This window comes from Odocoileus virginianus, chromosome 32 (genome assembly GCF_023699985.2).
Source record: "Odocoileus virginianus isolate 20LAN1187 ecotype Illinois chromosome 32, Ovbor_1.2, whole genome shotgun sequence".
NCBI lineage: Eukaryota > Metazoa > Chordata > Mammalia > Artiodactyla > Cervidae > Odocoileus > Odocoileus virginianus.
This window is the reverse complement of record NC_069705.1, coordinates 3,611,898-3,631,214: the sequence shown is the minus strand read 5'-3', so window position 1 is coordinate 3,631,214 and position 19,317 is coordinate 3,611,898. Positions and strand designations below refer to the sequence as shown.

The 19,317-nt window shown below is 40.8% G+C and overlaps 1 protein-coding gene across 15 annotated transcripts in view; it reads right to left on the bottom strand.

The window, feature by feature from the left end:
- The window catches only part of PSD3 (pleckstrin and Sec7 domain containing 3), a 470,822-nt gene that overhangs the window by 308,598 nt on the left and 142,907 nt on the right, over positions 1-19,317 (bottom strand). The window contains exon 1 of one of the 15 annotated variants that reach the window (XM_070459798.1): positions 12,633-12,747. The exons of 13 other annotated variants lie outside the window; for them this stretch is intronic. Coding sequence is in view for 1 of the 2 variants with exons in the window: in XM_070459794.1 (XP_070315895.1) it covers positions 12,323-12,353 (31 nt within the window). In the remaining variant the exon portion in view is untranslated. Of the gene's footprint in view, positions 1-12,322; positions 12,592-12,632; positions 12,748-19,317 lie in introns of those variants that run through there. One more of the 15 variants, XM_070459794.1, reaches the window with a different exon arrangement.

Below are 19,317 nucleotides of genomic sequence, written 5' to 3'. Positions count from 1 at the left end.
CTTGAAGAAAATCAACTGACCATAAACGTGAAGGTTTATGTCTGGACTCTGAATTCCACTCCATTGAGCCTGAAGCCAGTGTAATGCCATCTTGATTACCGTAGCTGTGCAGAAGTAGAATCAGTAAGTGTGGGTCCTCCTGCTTTGTTCTTCCTTTTCCTGGTTGTGGCTACTCTGGGCCCCCGGCATTTCCCGTATGAATCTTAGGATCAGCTGCTAGACAGCTCAAACTGTCATAGAGGCTGGGATCAATCTGTGGAGCACTGCATCCTAACAACACCACTATCAGGTCTTTTGATCCACGACTATAGGATGTCTCTCCACTTAATTTTCTTTCATTTCTCTTAACATCTTTTTGTTTCAAGTGTACAAGTTTGACACTACTTTTGTTAAACTTACTCCCCTAAGTATTTTCTTTTTGATGCTATTATAAGTAGAATTTTTCCCATTTCAGATCCTTCACTGCTAGCATATAGAAATACAGCTAGTTGCCGAACTTACAAGTTCTAATGGTTTCTTTGTGGATTCCTTCAGTTCAGTTCAGTTCAGTCGCTCAGTCGCGTCCGACTCTTTGCGACCCCATGAATCGCAGCACGACGTGGATTCCTTAGGCTTTCCTATATACAAGATCATGTTATCTGTGAACAGAGGAAGTTTTACTTTTTTTCTTTCTTATCTGGATGCCTTTTATTTCTTTTTTTTTGCCTGACAGCACTGGCCAGAACCTCCAGTACAATGCTCCACAGAAGTGGTAAGAGGTAGGCGTCTGTGTGTCATTCTGGATCTTACAAAAAAGCTTTCAGCCTTCCCCCATGAAGTATGATGTTAGCTGTGGGGTTTTCACAAATGCCCTAGATCAGAATAAGGAAGATCCATTTTATTTCTAGTTTATCAAGTGTTTCTATCATGAAAAGGTACCAAATTTTGTCAAATGTCTTTTTCTCTGTCAGTTGAGATTCCCATGTGGATTCTGTCTTTTATTCTAATCAGAGAGTATTACACCAACAGACTTCTATATACTGAACCAACCTTGCAATCTTGGAATAAATGCCACTTGGTCATGCTGTAGAATCCTTTTTTACATGATGCTAGATTCAGCTTTCTAGTGTTTTTGCACCTATATTCATAAATGATACTGGGCTATAATTGTCTTGCGCTATCTAGCGTGGGCAGTAACATTGGCGTCATAAAATAATTTGGGAAGTACTGGCATTTGTTTACATCTTTTTACACTTTTTTAAAAATATTTTTCATATTTTACACTTTTTAGGCTTTTAACAGTTTTTTTCTTCCTTAATCATATGGGGGACTTAAAATTCTTCTGGTAGTTTAAAAGCTATAAATTTATTGCTAAAATATAAAGAAAGAAAAAGTATACAATCCAAAAGCATGGGCTTTTTTAACATAGTAAAATAGCTTTAAATTATTAGAAAAGTACTTAGTTCACAGGGGGAAATATTTCCTATAGATGTTTTATTTAAGTGAGAGTATGTCTTTACAAGGGGCTTCGCAGGTAGTTCAAAGGTAAAGAATCTGCCTGCCAATGCAGGAGACCCAGGTTCGATCCCTGAGTCAGGAAGATCCCCTGGAGAAAGAAATGGCAACCCAGTCCAGGATTCTTGCCTGGAGAATCCCATGGACATATCAGCCTGGCAGGCTACAGTCTATGGAGTCACAAGAGAGTCAGACATGACTTAGCGACCAAACAATAACAAATGCCTTTACAAAAACTTGAAGATCATACAATATAAAATGGCAAAAGTCAGAGGAATCAAAGAATTAATTCAGTTACCTTACATAATTAGCAAGAAAACAGGCCCATCAGAATAATGGACTTGCCAACATGACAACAAAAACCAGAGTTTATCTAATCTACCTCTCCTAAGATTTACATCTCCCTCTTCCCTCCATCTTTATTGGAAGTGAGCTGACCTAGTATGCATCTTCAGTCTTTTCCCTGAAACTTAAAAACAATTTCTGAAATAATTATACAAAGTCCAGCCTCATCTCCCACTTCATCTTATATACAATAATCTTCCTAAAGCAAAAACTTCAGTTGCTTTCAGTAATTCTTCACCGCCTACAGAATAAAGTCTAAAATTAAAACTCCTTCATCCAGGAGTTGAGATCCATAATCCAGCCCCAATCTATCTTTCTCATTTACTCTCTCCTCTCACTCAACAACCCTGTGGATATACCTTTGCTTCTCTGAGGGTGGCGCAGCACATGAACACTCTTGAAAGGTCCTCTCTAACATACACCAGAAATCAAGCTAACACTCAGCTTTTTATTCCTTTGGCTTCGCTCCATCTCTTCTCTGCATATGACACACTTTTTCTTCTCGCTTCTATATGATCAGAGTATTTTCATCTTTCAAGATCTAACTTAAATCTGCTCTCTTAACTAAGTGTTCCCTTAATCACCAGCCCTTGCAAGAATTCACCTGCTTACAAATGTCAAGGGAACTTTATATCTGGTATACACACATAAAATAAATTATCAGGATATTAGTTCAAATTTTAAAATTTCAAAAAGCTACAATTTTTAACCTATCATGAAGTGTTCTATGAAAGCTGTCCATATTTAACCCAAATTTAGTGAGCTGAATCTAGCAAAATATCAAAAAGGATTATACACCATGATCAAGTGGTATTTATTCTTGGATTAAAAGGTGTATTTAACATCAAAACATACTATCATGAAATCCATTCAACAGAAGGAAGAAAAGTTAAATTTCATCAGTTAAGAACCCACTTAGTTCCTAACAGTTTAAATTGCCATCTATAAAACAACCGCTAATGTAAACATAGGCACACTGGGTCAAAGAAAAGTGGATACAAAGTTTTTTTAAAAGGGGGGGACATCAAAGAAATTAAGTAATGTCTCCACCCCATTCTAACACTTTCCACTGAGATGGACTGGCATTAATTGTGGGCAGATGCCTGTGATGTCTCTGTGCATCTTATTTTTGGCTGCGCTGGGTCTCTGAGGACGCATGCGGACTCTCTGTAGTTTAGTGGGTGGTGTTTTCACGCGGAGGTTTCTCCTGTGGAGCACAGTCTCCAGGTTGAAGGGCTCAGCAGCTGTGGTGCACAGGCTTAGTCATCCCGAGGCACGAGGAGTCTTCCCAGACTAGGGATCAAACCCATGTCCCCTGCACTGGCAGGCGGACTCTTTAACCACTGAGCCTGTGACATCTTGATAAGCAGCTTGGCATCTGGTCAAAGATAGAGGAAAGGGAGAGTGCAAAGCGCGCGAGTGGCAGGCGGCTTCACTACTCCAGCCAGCCCTCCGGCCCTGCCTTACAGAGCTAGTCCGATCAGCTTTGTTCGCTTGTCACCAGATAAGGACTAGTACAGGCCGGGGGAGTAAATGTTCTGAGAAGCTAAGTGACATGACCAAGGTAAATGAACCAATGTTCAATAAAGTATCTTAGAAGAATTAAAAGTCAGAACTAGATTCCTGGTCTTTTATCTCTCAGGAGTAAATTCCTAAGGAAAACTAAGAGGTATCTGAATTGTCAGACTGTCATTTCTAATAGCATAAAAAAATAAAAAGCAAAAAATCTTCTAGTTGAGGGTTCTGGGTAGAAATAGCCGTAACTGTCAGGTGGCTCTTGATCCTAGCATTTGTTACAGAGCTCAGCATAACATCAAATCTTTCCTTTCACCTAAGGTACCTCTATGTTAGCATGCACAGTGGTTTAATTTTGCTGTTTGCATTTCTTCTCACCACTTGAACTGTCTTTAACAACAACCGAAGCTGCATAAAATATTAACCTTGACCTTCTTATTTAGAATTTCTGATGTCTTCCTTATGTTTAAAAAATAGAGCTATTTATGCTAGGGGGATTTAAAGAAAGGCCAAATTCTTTTACCCTAAGACTTTTTTTCTGTTCCCTTTTAAAACCAGGCCATGGATACTTGCCATTAAATTACCACCATTTCCAAAATCCATTCAGCAAACATTCATTAATTACTGGCTAGGTACTGAACACAGGGTATTCAGAACTAAACGCTGCTGGCGTGTGACTAGTCTCTTTCGCGTGTTTAAAAGCTCACGCTGGCCATGTGTGAAGGATGCGCAGGATAAAGTACCGGCACAAACAGAGCCAACCATGGGTGACAGCTCGGGCAAGATGGAGCGGCCCGCGGCCAGGACAAAGGCCACCACCTCCCCAGCCTCCGTCCCCCTCTCTGCTGTCAGCCTGCTGCCCGGAGGCCATGCCGAGGCCGTGCCCAGCCTGTGCCGCTGCTGTCGGCTCCAGGCCTCACTCGTGAGAGCTCCTGCCTTCTGTCAGTCTGCATCTACTACTGATGCGAGAATCTAGCTGAAAAGTGAAATAGCTGCTTCTCCCCTAGAAAATCTCGCTGAATTAGCCCTGCCCAAATTTGGTCTCATATCTGTGACAATGGGATTTGCTAAGTACCGAAAAAAAAAAAGAGAGAAGAAGATTTTAGCACTTACCTAAATATAAACCACACACTAGTAGAATTTGAATTAATACGAGTTTTTATAGCTTTTCTGCATTTATTTTCCCCCCTCAGAGAAATTAAAATGTAGTGTAAAGTGCGTAGGAGGGAAGGGAAGGGAGAGAGAAGAGCTTGTCACACTCATGTGAAATACATATACTTTGGGGAGGGGTATCTATTTATACTCCCTTTTCTATGGAGTCGTATCTGCTGCTTTGTGTATTTGGTCAGATTCCTAACAAATTATTTTCTGTTATTTCCTGATGCTTTTCCTGTGATGCACAAAATCCACTTTTTTAAAAAAGTTTTTTCTGTTTTAATTTAATATAGAGAAAAATGGGATACTTTTGAAAGTTAACAAGAACAATTTCAGGAGTGCTTTGGGTTGTATATTACATGGCCATCCATTTCCGGAACACAGATACAGAACTATAATAAAATGCAATGTGATTTAAAACACGTTCTTCTACATCAAACAAAAAAGTTTCTGTACAAAGGAAACCATCAAGAAAATGAGAAGGCAATCTATTGAATGGGAATAAATATTTGCAAATCATATATCTGATAAGGAGTTCACATCCAAAATATATAAAGAGGGCTTCCCTGGTGGTGCAGTGGATAAGAACCTGCCTGCCAATGCAGCAGACACGGGTTCGATCCCTGGTCCGGGAAGATGCCACATGTTGCAGAGCAACTAAACCATGTGCCGCAACCGCTGAGCCTGAGCTCTAGAGTCTGCATGCCGCGACCACTGAGCCCGCGTGCCTAGAGCCAAGGCTCGGCAACAAGAGAAGCCACGACAGTGAGGAGCCGCCCATCGCAAGGAAGGGAAGCCCCGCTCTCCGCAACCAGCAGAAGTCCACACAGAGCAACGAAGACTCAGCACAAAAATAAGAGAAATAAATAAAACTTTTAAATATATGTATAAAGAACTCTATTTAAATTTACATTTATTTATATTCCCTGTTTATACTCCCTTACATAACTGATTAGCAAAAAAAAAAAAAATCTGATCTAAAGATGAGGAGGAAAAAAATTAAATAAATTAAAATGAGCAGATCTAAATGGGTATTTTTCCAAAGAAGACATACAATGACCAACAGCTACAAGCAAAGATGCTCAACATGACTAATCCTCAGGGAAATGCAAATTAAAACCACAATAATCATGATTTGAACCAATTCTAGAGAACCTTGTGGTCCCAGTTGTCCCATATTTTCCTGTCACAAATGATTCTTGTTTTCCCTGGCTTAATCCAAATCTCTGCTTCTTATTATACCTGATATAAAAGAATAAAGAGCACCACAAAAAGCCAAAAAGTAAAAATAAAACCACAATAAGGTATATCGCTCACACCTGTTAGAATGACTATAACCAAAATGGTAAGAATAAAAAGTGCTGGTGAGGATGTGAAGAAAAGGGAGCCCTAGTGCACTGCGGGTGGGACGTAAGTTAGTGCAGCCTCCTATGGAGACTCCTCGACAGATTCAAAACAGAGCCACACATGATACAGCAAGTCCACTTACGGGGATTTACCTGAAGGAAACAAAAACACTCATTGGAAAAGACATTGGCACCCTTACGTTCACATTTTTTACAACAGCCAAGAAATGGAAATAATCTAAGTGACCGTTAATGGATGAAAAGATAAAGAAACTGTGTGTATATTAATACATAGTATATGTCTATATAATATTAACATATTAATATATTAAATTAGCCATAAAAGGATATTATTGGATATTATTATGGAATAATACAGATCTTATTCAGCCATAAAAAACAATAAATCTTGCCATTTGCAGCACATGATCGGACCTTGAGGTGGTGGTGTTGTCACTAAGTCGTGGGTCTGACTCTTGCGACTCCATGGACAGTAGCCCTCCCGGCTCCTCTGTCCATGGGATTTCCCAGGCAAGAATACTGGAGTGGGTTGCCATTTCTTCTCCAGGGGATCTTCCCCAACCAGGGATCGAACCCTGGTTTCCTGCATTGGTGGGTGGATTCTCTACTGACTGAACCACCAAGGAAGCTCAGAAAGTGTTACGTCACTCAGCTGTGTTCAGTTGTGTCTGACTCTTTGGGATCCCATGGATTGCAGCCTGCCAGGCTCCTCTGTCCCTGGGATTTTACAGTTCTCTAAGAAGCCTGGAGAGGGTTGTCATTCCCTTCTCCAGGGGATCCTCCCAACTCCGGGATGGAACCCAGGTCTCGTGCATTGCAGGCGGATTCTTTGCCCTCTGAGCCGTGAGGGGGCCTTGAGGGCATCACACTAAATGAATTAAGTCAGAGGAAGACAAGAACTATATGATCACTCTTATTTGTGAAATCTTAGAAAGAGCAAAACAAGATCATAGATACAAAGGACAGACTAGAAGTTGCCAGAAGGGTCGGGGTGAGGAGTAGGTGAAATGGGTGAAGTGGTTCAAAAAGTACACACTTTCAATTACAAAATAATCAAGTGGATGCAATATATAGCATGGGGATCATGGTTAATAACACTGTATTGCATATTTGAAAGTGGGTAAAAGAGTAAATCTTAAAAGTCCTCATCACAAGAAAAAAACCTTTCATAAGTATGGAGGGTGATGGACATGTTGTGATCACTTGACAATATGTAACATTATACAATATGTAATATTATGCTGTATGTCTGAAACTAATTTAATGGTGTATGTCAATTATAACTCAAAAAATTTCTCAGGATCATGGGGAAACAAGCCTGCTCCAAAAAAGGAGCTTCAGAAAAGCCCTGGCCCTTCTAAGAATGATCCTGTCTGAGGATCAGCAGATGAAATGGATTTCTTTCTACTCTGGATAACAAACTCCTTCAAAGAAAAGGGCTGAAATGGGGGAGTTGGGGAGGAATAAAAAAGAAAAAAGAATGATTTGGCAAGCCTGCTGCAGACTTGGTCACAGTTTCACAGTAGAAATGTGAAGTAAAGACGTTTATCATGAGGGATTCTGAGGAACTAGATGTAGGCTTCCCAAAAGACTATGATGGCCGTGTCCATGAAACACCAGTTACAAATCACACATTCCCTAGGAACTGGGCCCAGTCATTTTGAGGAAAAGATTCTTCCTTTGTTCTGTCTTGTTGTATTGCCACTAGAACATAAACTCCAAAACAACTCTGTCTGATATCTTTACCATCATCATATCCCCAGAGCCCAGAATAACAGTACCAAGCAAAATGGATGTATTTGTTGAATCAATGAATGAATGAATAATATCCTATAACCAACAGGATACCGTTTAACAGAATTTCAAAACAGAAACAGAAAGATGCTTCCCAAAACATAAGCAAAATACTACATGCCAATGCCATTCAAATTCTGTCCCCTACTCCCAAGGACAGGCTGAACGGAATGCTGGAAACACTGTGGGGGGTGGGGAGGTCCTGCCTAACTTTGGAACTACCTAATTCTTCCACTTCATCAGCCAACACTTATTGTGCACCAAGAATATGTTGAGCGCTGGAAAACAGAGCAACAAGCAAGGCCATCAAGGAGTCTGCAGCCCAGCAACTCCATCTGCACGTACTGCCTACTGCAGACAAACTTTAAGCAGTGGTCAAGTTAAGTGGGGACAACTTGGCCATAGTTTTAGAATGCACCATAATCCTACATGGACGACTACCACTAAACTTAAATTTCTCAACTGATTATCTTACTCTCCAAATGCTATGCTGTTCCATATGGCAGTCACAGTCACATAAAACTACTTAAATTTAAATTAATTAAAATTAAATAAAATTGAAAACCCAGTGCTCCATATGTAGCTGGCTACAACACTGCAGCAGGCACAGCGAAGACTTTCTCCTGCTCATGAGAAGCCTATTTGAAAGCACTGCCCTAGAACCTTTCTACTCAAAGTGCGGCCACAGAGCAGCAGCAGCGTCACCCAAGTGTTTGTTCAAAACGCAGACTCAGGTGTCAGGTCAGACCTTCCGAATCAGAACCCGCTCCTCCAGACAACCACCACAATATCTATGAATTGTGCTGACTACATTTAAATAGCAGGTTTTTACTCTAAAAGATAATCTCAAGAGTTCCTAATCCTGGCTGCAACGTCCAAGGGTTCAATTAAGGAAACAAAGAAAAGAGGCAGTCTCTCCTTCCTGCCCAGAGAAAGGCTGTGCCTTCTGGCCTGGGTTTGCCTTCCAGCTGATCCAGCATCCTCTCAGCAGAGGAAGAGAACCACCCAGACTGTGATGGGACCCTGTCTTTAGTTTATGGCTCACAGAGAATTTCTCTCACAATGAATGATGGTCAACGACTCTACCCTTACACAGAAGATCATAAAGTCCTAAAAAAAAAAAAAAGACTACAAATGTAAACCTGAGCATTAGTAAACGCCCATACATTAACATCTGTACGTAGCCTTAGAGAAATTACACTGGAGCTTAAGGGAAAGGAGCTGAGGGAAAGGTAAGGTTTTTCTATTTTTAAAAACTGGGATAAAAACTAAATATTTTCCCAGACTTTCAATGGTCATGTCATTGGATAGATCACTTGTAAAATAAAAATGGACGGGCAAATTCACTTTCGTACAGCACTTTCAAGAGAACACTATTGTTTGTGAGCATGGTTCAGCAGATTTTCAGTCCTTTCTAAATCATGGCTAACCTAGCCACTGGAAGTCCGTTTCTCTCCTTTCCCTGTAGTTTGTTCATAAATGCAATAACATCATGGTGCTCTCTGTTCCCTAATGAATATCAGTTAGCAAACATTTTAAAACTTACAAAATCAGTTAGTATGATAAAAGAATGATAAATTCTTAAGTTATTTCAACATTGGAAAATTGATAGAACTTTCAGGCTTAAAGACACACTGCCAGTGGCCTGTCAAGGAAGAATTCAATCCCATAGACAGAGGGTGACTGATTTTTCCCCTTTAGTCTGAAATTTCATAAATCAATAAAAAAAATTGAAGACAGAGGTCCAATTTACAAAGCAACATAATAAGCCTTGCAGAGTAAAATATCTCAAATACATTTTACCCATAAGTAATCATAATCCGTGGGCTTCCCTGGGGGCTCAGTGGTAAAGAATTCACCTGCCAATGCAGGAGATGCAGGTTCCATCGATGATCTGGAAACATCCCCTGAAGAAGGAAATGGCAACCCACTCCAGGATTCCTGCCTGGAGAACCTCATGGACAGAGGAGTCTAGCAGGTCCAAGGGGTCACAAAGAGTCAGATACAACTTAGCAACTAAACAACAAGAAATTATAATCCATAACTGTGAATAATAGTGATCAATGCTTTTGTGTCTAATAATCAATAAACCCCTCCAGTAATACAGAGATGCATTTAGGATTTCGATTTGCAATGCAATAGAAAAACTTGTATTTAAAAAAGAAAACAGAAGAATAATCTATTTTTACTAAGCAACAGAAAACATATTCAGTATGATAAAATGACACAAAATGAGTATGAGTAATGATAATTTGCTAAGTGAGTACTCTAAGTACATTATATTTCGGTACACACTCTTCACTCTAATAAAAGTCACACTTTGGAGAAGGCTGTACTTGAGGGTGCTGGCTATTATCTGGTCACTAGCACCTCTCTAAAAAGCACAGATATAGAAGGTATTTATGTACTACAAGACCCAGGAAAAGTTCTGCCAACCACTACACAGACTATTAGCATGTGCACACAAGTAGAGACTGCTCCATTAATTGGACACTTCTCCCCAAGTGATTAATAGTTACAGCTGTGCTCACCACAAACTCAATTTTACATGCTAATGAATCAGAGCCCAATTTTTCTCCTTCGATTCTAATCCCCGGGGAAATGAGACTAACTTCCCATTCCAGTCAACTGCAGAGGAGCTCTGTGAGCTGGGAATGGCAGCTCACAGCACCCAGAAGGGAAAAACGTGAGCTAAGGAGCGGCCGCAATCCTAACCCCAGGTCTCCGCAGAGCACTGGCGCTCACCCCGGAGACGAAATTCTAAGCTGCAGGAGCTGAATTCAGGTCTGTCTGAAAATCACGGTTTTTAAAGCTGGTTTGCTCTTCTCAGGCAGTGGGCTTCTCCACCTTGATCCACCACCCACTCTCATCTGAGTCTTCTTCCCTCTGCCCTGTGCTTCCCCTACCAGACTTGCCGCTTCTGATCACCGCTGCTCTTCTGACTGCAAACATCCTAGCTTTTCCTACTTCTTCCTGCTAGGAATTCACACTTTCAAAAACCCAATTTCATGTTTTTATTCTTTCCAGCTTCACGGATGTAGCTGGTACAGGGCACTGGGGAGGTCAGGAATACAGCTGCCGGTCTGAGACACCAGATTGAAAGCTGATCGCCACGACGGCGTGAGCTAACACCTGTCACACATACCACTTTTTTGTGGCAAAAACATTCAAGATCGACTCTCTTAGCCGCTTCGAAGTATATCATACAATATTATTAACTGTAATCACGATGATGTACATTAGAGCCCCAGAACTCACTCACCTTCTAACTGCACCTTTGCACCCTTGGGCCAACTTCTCATTTTCCCTATCCAACAGCCCCTGGTCACCATTATTCTACTCTCTGGAAACCCAATTTTTAAATTTCTCTGACCTTCATTGTTTGTTTGTTTGTTTTTAATTTTATTCCTAAAAGCAAATAAAGTTTAAACTTTTACAGAACTCCACAGTCTTATTTATAGCAGGCTCTCTTCTGCGAAAGTCAACACAGATATGGTATGGTAGTACTAATATAAATCCTTACATATTTTATTAAATATCTTAATATTGAAACTGATATTAAAGAAATTTAATACTTAAGACATTGACATTTTAAGTACTAATTCTTGTTTTAAAATCAGAAACGCTAAGCAGCTGGACTGCCCAGCAGTGATGAGCTGCTGCAGCCCTGGACTTCCCTAAAGAGCTGGGTGTCAAGACAGACGCCAGGCGCATTGGAAAACAACAGCTCCAGTCTGCCTCCCGCCTGTCACAAGCCCCAGCGGGTCCAGATTCGCATTAAGTAGTTCTCATGCTCAGTAAGAGCATCCCACAGTTGTGCTAAGGATTCAGGCTGCAAGTCAACATGAGCAATGGTTCCAAGTATCTCTGAAAATGCAAATTGCAGCAAAGTCAACTTCCCTGATGAGAGAGAAATAAACCTTGAAATACTCTTAAGGTGACACTCTCAACAGATTAGAAGAACACACCCCAGTGTGTAAACTGAAGAAAAATAAACCCCCAGCAGAGACCACATCAGCCCCGGTGCTCTGCAAGCCAGCGTCTGTCCCGGCACCCAGGCGGAGTGGGAGGAGAGCAGCCTGGGCTCTTTAAGAGAAGCTCCGCCCCTACTCCCATCCAAAGCCTCCACATCAGGTCTCTAAAACTACAGGGGTAGCCGGTTCCTCTTTCTTTCTATATAATACGTCCAAAAATGGGGAGAAACGGGGTGATGGAATTCTGAGTTCCCAAGGGGGGGAAAAAAACAATGAAAGGAAATAAAATTACAGGTAAGCATATTATTCTGCTTTCTACCTAAAAAATAAATAATTTGAAAAATCCAATGTCAGATGCTAAAATAAACATTCCAGGTGAAAGCCAGGGGAGGGACTGGGCGATGGCGCTCGGAGGGCAGGTGGTGTCTTTCGGGCGCTGGGGAATTAAAGAACAGCTGGCGTGGGCAGCCCGGAATAAATGCGGAATGTGCTTCTCTGGTCGGGATTCAGCAGAACCTCATCCAGCCCCAGCAGTCTAGCACTGGGATGGTCGCAAGACAAGACTAGCAAGCAAAAGCAGTCAACCATACAGACGGATCATTTCACAGCAGCATTCTACACGAGAGCGATATATAAAATCAGTTTGCCTGCAGAGACCTACGAATAGAGGTTACTCACAGAGGTTACCGTGGCTCCAGCAGTTACCCATTGACCATAGAAAATGCCCCGTCCTCAGCTTAACGCTCGAGAAAAGTTAGCTAGAAGAGAGGCTGGCTAATTCAGAATCTGCCGTTCTAGTCAACTGGAAGCAAGTGAGTTTCAGAGGTCCTGGCAGCCCGGGGCCCCGCACGGCGCGGGGTGGTGTCCACGGGCGCTCTGCGCTCAGGCGCCCGGCTGAGCCCGCGGCCGCCGCTCCCTGCACAAAGGCACGCAGCCTGCCCTCTCGCTCTCCCTGCCGGCCTCTGCGCTCTCTACCTGGGTAGCTTACCGAAAACAAGCACCGTAGGGCTTTGCTATATTTGTGAAAACTACTTCCGAGGAGATAATGGAGCTGACGGGAGTGAGCTTTAATGTAACCATTTCCCCGGTGCTAGCAGCACAAGCCCAGCAAAGGCTGAAAGGACTGTACCATCCCGGGTGACATCAGAGGTGGGGCTGTCATCGGGATCACGCAGCATTTTCTCGGATGCGAGGATGACACGTGGAAGGGGATGGACGGGCTCCCTCTGAAAGGGTTTAATTCTTGTGTTACTTCAACAGAAAAGGTAAAAGCCAATCTCATGTGGGACGACTGCCGTGGGAGGATTTCTATCCTGCTTTCCTGCTCCTCGGCTCATGGCTAAATGACGCTGCCAACTAAAGTCATTTTACTGGCGACTGTATCACCATTCCTGCAATTAAATTCATATTTGACGGGTAATTGGTATCAGTTGGAAAATGTGACATGATAAAATTCGAGGACATTAACATCTAATCTTAAATATGATGACATAAACTTTTACATCACTAATGGTACCTTAGTTGGACGCAGTCCCTTTCAATCTCAATAAAAATACTAAATCTAAAAACTAATAGTTCTGTAGCTGAGAAAAGCAAGGTGAATATCAGCAGAAGATACATAGCATAATGTAATAATACTGGTCCTTGGTCTTTGTAATGGAGGATAACACAAACATTAAAAATATCTCATCTTCTATAACCTTAATATTCCAACCAGTTTGAAAAAGCAAAGGCCAATAATACAAAGAAATTGATGGTTATTTTCATTCATTCCATATACATTTACTGAGTACCTAACAAGTACGAGATAATGAGCTGAGTTTAATTCGGAGTATATATTTCTGATAAATAATATATATAACCAGAATAGAAAATATTTATCAAATGCTTCCTAGTGCCAGGCACTGCACTAAGCAGCTTTCCTGTACTGACTCCTCTGTTCCAACCAGCAGCCTGTGGGACAGGCACCATCACTAACCCCTGCACAGATGAGGCTACTGAGACACAGGGTGAGCCTGCGTGAGGCCATGCAGCTAACGGCACAGGCAGGATGCAGACGCGGACACGGAGGCTGCAAAGTCCGCTCTGGCAGGTCCTAAAGCGGCACTGGCCGCTGATGGCGTCCTTGTCAAGTAAAAGAATTCCAAAGGAAGAATACAGTTTTCAGGACAGGGCACCACAGCAAGTCAAAAACCCCAAGAAGCCTGGCTCCACTATGAGAGAACAAAGGCAGAGGGGACACCCGGAGAAAGCCCAGGAAGACAGTGAAGATGACAGCCAGGAGAGGAATTTCAGTGTTCACTGCGCCAGTGACCTTGGGCCCATGGCTCTAAACCTTTCAGCTTTAGCTTCCTCACTTCTTTTTTAAGTTATAAAATCACAGTTAGAGCACACAATCCAAACTTGTAGTCTGGGCTCCATCACTTTCCAATTACGTCCTTTTAGCAGTTTATTTAACTACTCTGAGGGGATTCAATTTCCTCATCCAAACAATAAATAAAACAGTGAGGTTGTCCTGAAGATTAACTATTCATATAAATATATAAAGCACCCATAATAGTAACTAGCATACAATAAAAGCTCAAGGTTAATTATCATTATTGTTACTATAAATCATTAATTTTAGCATTATTATCACATTTTTAAACTACAACTGGCAGCTTCCTTCCTTTTCAAAAACTTCTCCAAGAAGGGCTGCAATTTTTCCAAAGTCGATAGGAAAAGCAAGAAAGGACAACCTTTGCTGGTTTTATACAAACCTTAACCCATCCATGAATCACCATCCCCCTGTGAGATAGAAGCCAAAGCTGCTGAGTGCGCTTTCCAAGAAAGCTCCTTAAAAGGGGAAGAAACTCAGGTATATGAATGAGGGTGCTTAATAAAGTTACTGTGATCATATAAGGCAACATAACCAAGATGATCCCCTTGAATGGGACTAACAGTGACCGTGAGGAAAGGACAACTATCTCAACCACAGGAAGGCCTCATTTCCAAGTGTCCAGCATTTCACGTGAGGCTTTAATGAACAATATCTTTGGCTGAGTTCCTAAAACCCACCATTTTATTAGTAAAAATAGTAAAGTCCGAAAATAAACGTGTTACATGGTCTCTAGTTTCCCATGTACACTATCTTTAAAAAAATTTGTATGGAAATAGCACCTGAGTCTACAACTGGGCTGGCAGTGCCGACCACAGAGAGCGGAAGGGCAGCAGGGTTCAGTGGGAGGCAGCGTCAGGGCAGAGAGAGAGGATGCTGAAGTCCTCGACGGTCTGGTTTTGATCTGCTTCTGAAATGCAATCTAATAAAGCTGCCATTACCCTTGACAGACAGATAGTATCAACAATATTCAGACAATAGGGCCATTAAAAATTTTACAGAAAAAATAAGAACTATATAGGCTTTCTAAAAAAAAAAAAGTTTATCAACCAATATTCTGTTTAAATCTCTTCTATAAAAGATAGCAACTTATTTTTCTAGAAACATCACTGACAAAATCAAGAAAGCTAGATTTATAAAATGTACTTTTTCATTAAATATAAGTATATAATAGCCAACCACAACCAAATGTTTTTTAACGAAGAATGAAATGTAAATCATGAGAGTATTTTGAGTGCTAACATAAAGCTTATACTGACTCTATCTTATGTTCTATACTGATGCTCTGGCACTCTGGGCTCTGGTCTTGGGAGGCAGCCTCCCAGGGTAGCTACTTCCTGGAGACAGGGAAGGACTCCCCTGGGAGTAAGCGCACTTCTGATGCACAAGCTGACCAACCCAGAGCCACAGCCCAAGCATCTCCTTCCCCAGCCTCTCCTTCCCGAGTCACTCCCTGCTCTAAATCACCCCAGGACCTGGAGCTGGGCAACTAGGAAGCACCCCTATAGACCTTAACCCTCAAAATCACACGTGTCCGTGTGACTTACCATACCTGACTTCAAAGAAATCCTAAGTACAAATCCTATAAGGAAGTTTTAGGAGAAATGAATAATCAATTATGCCTGAGTAACAAAATTTCAAGTCCAATGTATTTCTAGACTTAATCGTCACTAGTGCTGACAAGCTCTAGGTAATAAATTGCTATTTGATATAATGTGTTATTTCTCAAAAATTTCTAACAAAGTAATGTACACAGACAAGCACTAATTGTTATCCAATTTATTCCAAGATTTTAGAAGTAAAAATTCTTACAAATTAAGACTTGTAAAAAATTGTATAAAGACAATTTTATCACAACATATGAAATTTTATTATTTGCTTCTATTAATTACTAAATCCATGAGGAGTCAACAAGATTATCAGAAGAACTGGTAACAATAGTTCATTACTTGAAATCACTTTCTTTTATTGAGCAAATTTCAATAAATAAGAAGTCAGTTTTCCTACCTCAAGTTATTTATCTTTTAATTCTGGTTGTTAGATGTTACAAAAAATACTCATGACAATTTCAGGATTTAAAAAATTTAGTTTTTACCTATTAGTCTTCTGTTCCTACTATGTGCTCAGCCGCTCAACTGTGTCTGACTCTTTGCAGCCCCATGGACGTTAGCCAGCCAGGCTCCCCTGCCCACGGGATTCTCCAGGCAGGAACACTGGAGTGGGGTGCCATTTCCTACCCCAAGGGCTCCTCCTGTCTCAGGGATCTAACCAGTGTCTCTTCCAGCTCTGGCAGTGGCAGGCAGATTCTCTGCCACTGCACCACCGGGGCAGCCCTTTACTACAAAGCAGACACCCACTATACTGATTCATTTAATCCTTAAAATCCGCTAAGAAGTAGAGATCAGGTATAGCTAAATATAAGGCAATCCAAAGGACAAAAAGTTGTTGGCTACACTGAATATATACACTTCAGGGATGTAGATTAAATAACCAAGTAGCTTCTCATAATATTTTATGTTAATAATATACCTATACAAAACCAAATACTACATAAAACAATAAAAACACCTGCTTTTACTCACTTACGTTTCACAGAATTATCTTAGTAAAGCTTTTCACATGCAATTTTTCAACAGAATCTTTGTTGCAGTATCATTGAGTTATATTACATCTTGGGTTCTGCCTTAAATTGATACACAGCCATTTTTAAATCTGTGTGATGATATAGCTGGAAATTCTATCCTAACACACAGAATCAACTCACTAAGAGTGCTACACTCACTGTCTGGCCTGTAAAAGTCACTTTTAAAAGCCAGTTTACAGTGATATCCAATAAATACAACTTCAGCATTATTTCTTCAGGTATAATTACTAATTGTGTGTTAAGTTTGCTTTCTCCTCTTTTTTTAAACCTATTTTAGTGATCTCTGTAAGCATTCCAATGAGAATTATCTGTAGTTATTTCAAGCTAATACGTATTCTCCAAAAGTTCTGTTACTCAAAAAACAATCAGAACATCCCTGATTCAGAAATGGTAAAAAACTGAATATAAAGTCACTCTTTTTCTTATAAGTTTTTAAGGAAAACATCCTTACCCTAGTGTGGGGATATACAGAATCTTTTTTTAAATTTTATTGAAGCTCAGTTGATTTACAGTGTTGTGTTTAATTTCTGCTCTAATATCCTCTTTTTATATTCTTTTCCATTACGGTTTATCAGACCCTATTGGATATAGTTCCCTGTGCTATACAGTAGGACCTTGTTGTTTAAACATCCTACGCATTAATATAACAGTTTGCATCTGCTAATCTCAAACTCCCAGTCATTCCTTCCCCTTCCCCCACTTCCCCCTTGGCAACCACAAGTCTGCTCTCCATATTTGTAAGGATGGTTTTGTTTCATAGATGTGTTTGTTTGTGTCATTCAGATTCCATATATAAGTGATATCATACAGTATTTGTCTTTATCTTTCTGATGTACTTTGTTTAGTATGATAATCTCTAGGTTTATCCATGCTGCTGCAAATGGCATTATTGCCTTCTTTTTTATGGCTGAGTAACATTCCATTGCATATATGTACCACATCTTTATTCACTCATCTGTTGAGGGACATCTGGGTTATTCCATGTCTTAGCTATTGGAAATATTGCTGCTGTGAACATATGAACGCACGTATCTTTACAAACTACAGTTTTGTCTGGGTATATGCCCAGGGGTGGGACTGCTGCATTACATGGTAGCCCAATTTTTAGTTTTTGGGGGAACATCCATATTGTTTTCCACAGTGGCTGCACCAATTTACAGTCCCAGCTACAGTGTAAGAGGGTTCTCAGGATAGAGGGGATATTAACTCCCTTTTACAGATAAGAGCACAGAGGGAGTTTAAGCCTCCAGCCAACACACAATCAGAAGGTAAAAGAAGGATAAGAAATACCCCTCAGACCAAAATCTAACAAAAAAAAAAAAAAAGAAGGAGGAAAAGGAATTTAGTTGGAGCCCAAACATGAGTATGCAGAAGGACAGAAGGAAACAGCTTGCACTTCACACTGGGCTGTACCTTATTCCTGTCTGTTATTCTACCACATGGTGCAAATGTAAGCATTTTTCTCTTGTTGCTCCCATGAGTTTATTTACAATAATACTTACCTGTCTTTTATTACATAAACCATGTAAACATCATTTATAACGAACATCCAACATGTCATTTATAAATAGTAATATAATTCAGTTATCGTTGACTAGTCTGATTATTCCCACTATTATCTTAGGTAGATTCTTACATGAACACCAGCTAATCAATATTACTCAGAATATAATCAAAATATAAGCCTCACTGACCCAAAGGCAACGTCCACAAAGTAAGTGATTTGTGTCTGTCTTGTTCACTCCTGTACTCCCATGTCATCGAGACAGCTAGGAAGTATAAATGTCAGACTGCAAAGTCAGGTCATGATGGCAAAACACTCAAGGGAATTTCTCTATGTGGTGGACAAGCAGAATTTCTACAGTCAGTCGGGAAACTGCCTTCCTCGTGTTTGGGGCTGTGGTGGAAACAGGACCCAAGGTGCCCAGACAGCAGGAGGCAGAAGGAATGTTTCGGAGTCAGGTTAAAGGGGTGACCACACCAAAGACAGAACTTGAAAGCAAATTCTCAGAGGAACTGAATCTTCCCCAAAGTAGAAAGCCAATAGTTATCCAAATAATATTTAAGTGAATAACTAGTCAGAAGGGCCCTAGGATCTGCACTCATCAAGCCGGCTCCTGGCTAGCCTTTAGTCAAAGTAGGAGTGTATTTCTCTCTCCTGGAAACTCCTTTACTTATTTCCTATTTCTTTTCTTTCTTTCAGTAAGAGATACTGTTCATAAACACTCACCGTGTTTAGACAAGGAATTCTGCTTTCCTGAGCCTCAGTTTTCACCTACTACTTTAAAATATCTTGTTAAAAGTCAAGTTTTCCAGCCTTTCGTACTCAATAAAATATAAATTTACAACTAGTTTTGAACATGATTTGAACAATTAATTACTGTAGACAAACAAGATGTTTACTGCAAGAGGTGCTGTAAGATTAAACTGAGAAGGCTGCCTGGAAAAGTTAACTGAAAACTACAAGATGGGGTCCAGATCTGACATCGACCCAGAGCCCAGTCCATCTCACACGTCCGCTGAGCGGAAATGCTCATCATATGGAGACTACCAGACAGGAAAATGGGGCTTCCCAGGCTGTGCAGCGGTAAAGAATCGCCTGCCAACACAGGAGATGCAGGAGGCCTGGGTTTGACATCTGGGTTGGGAAGA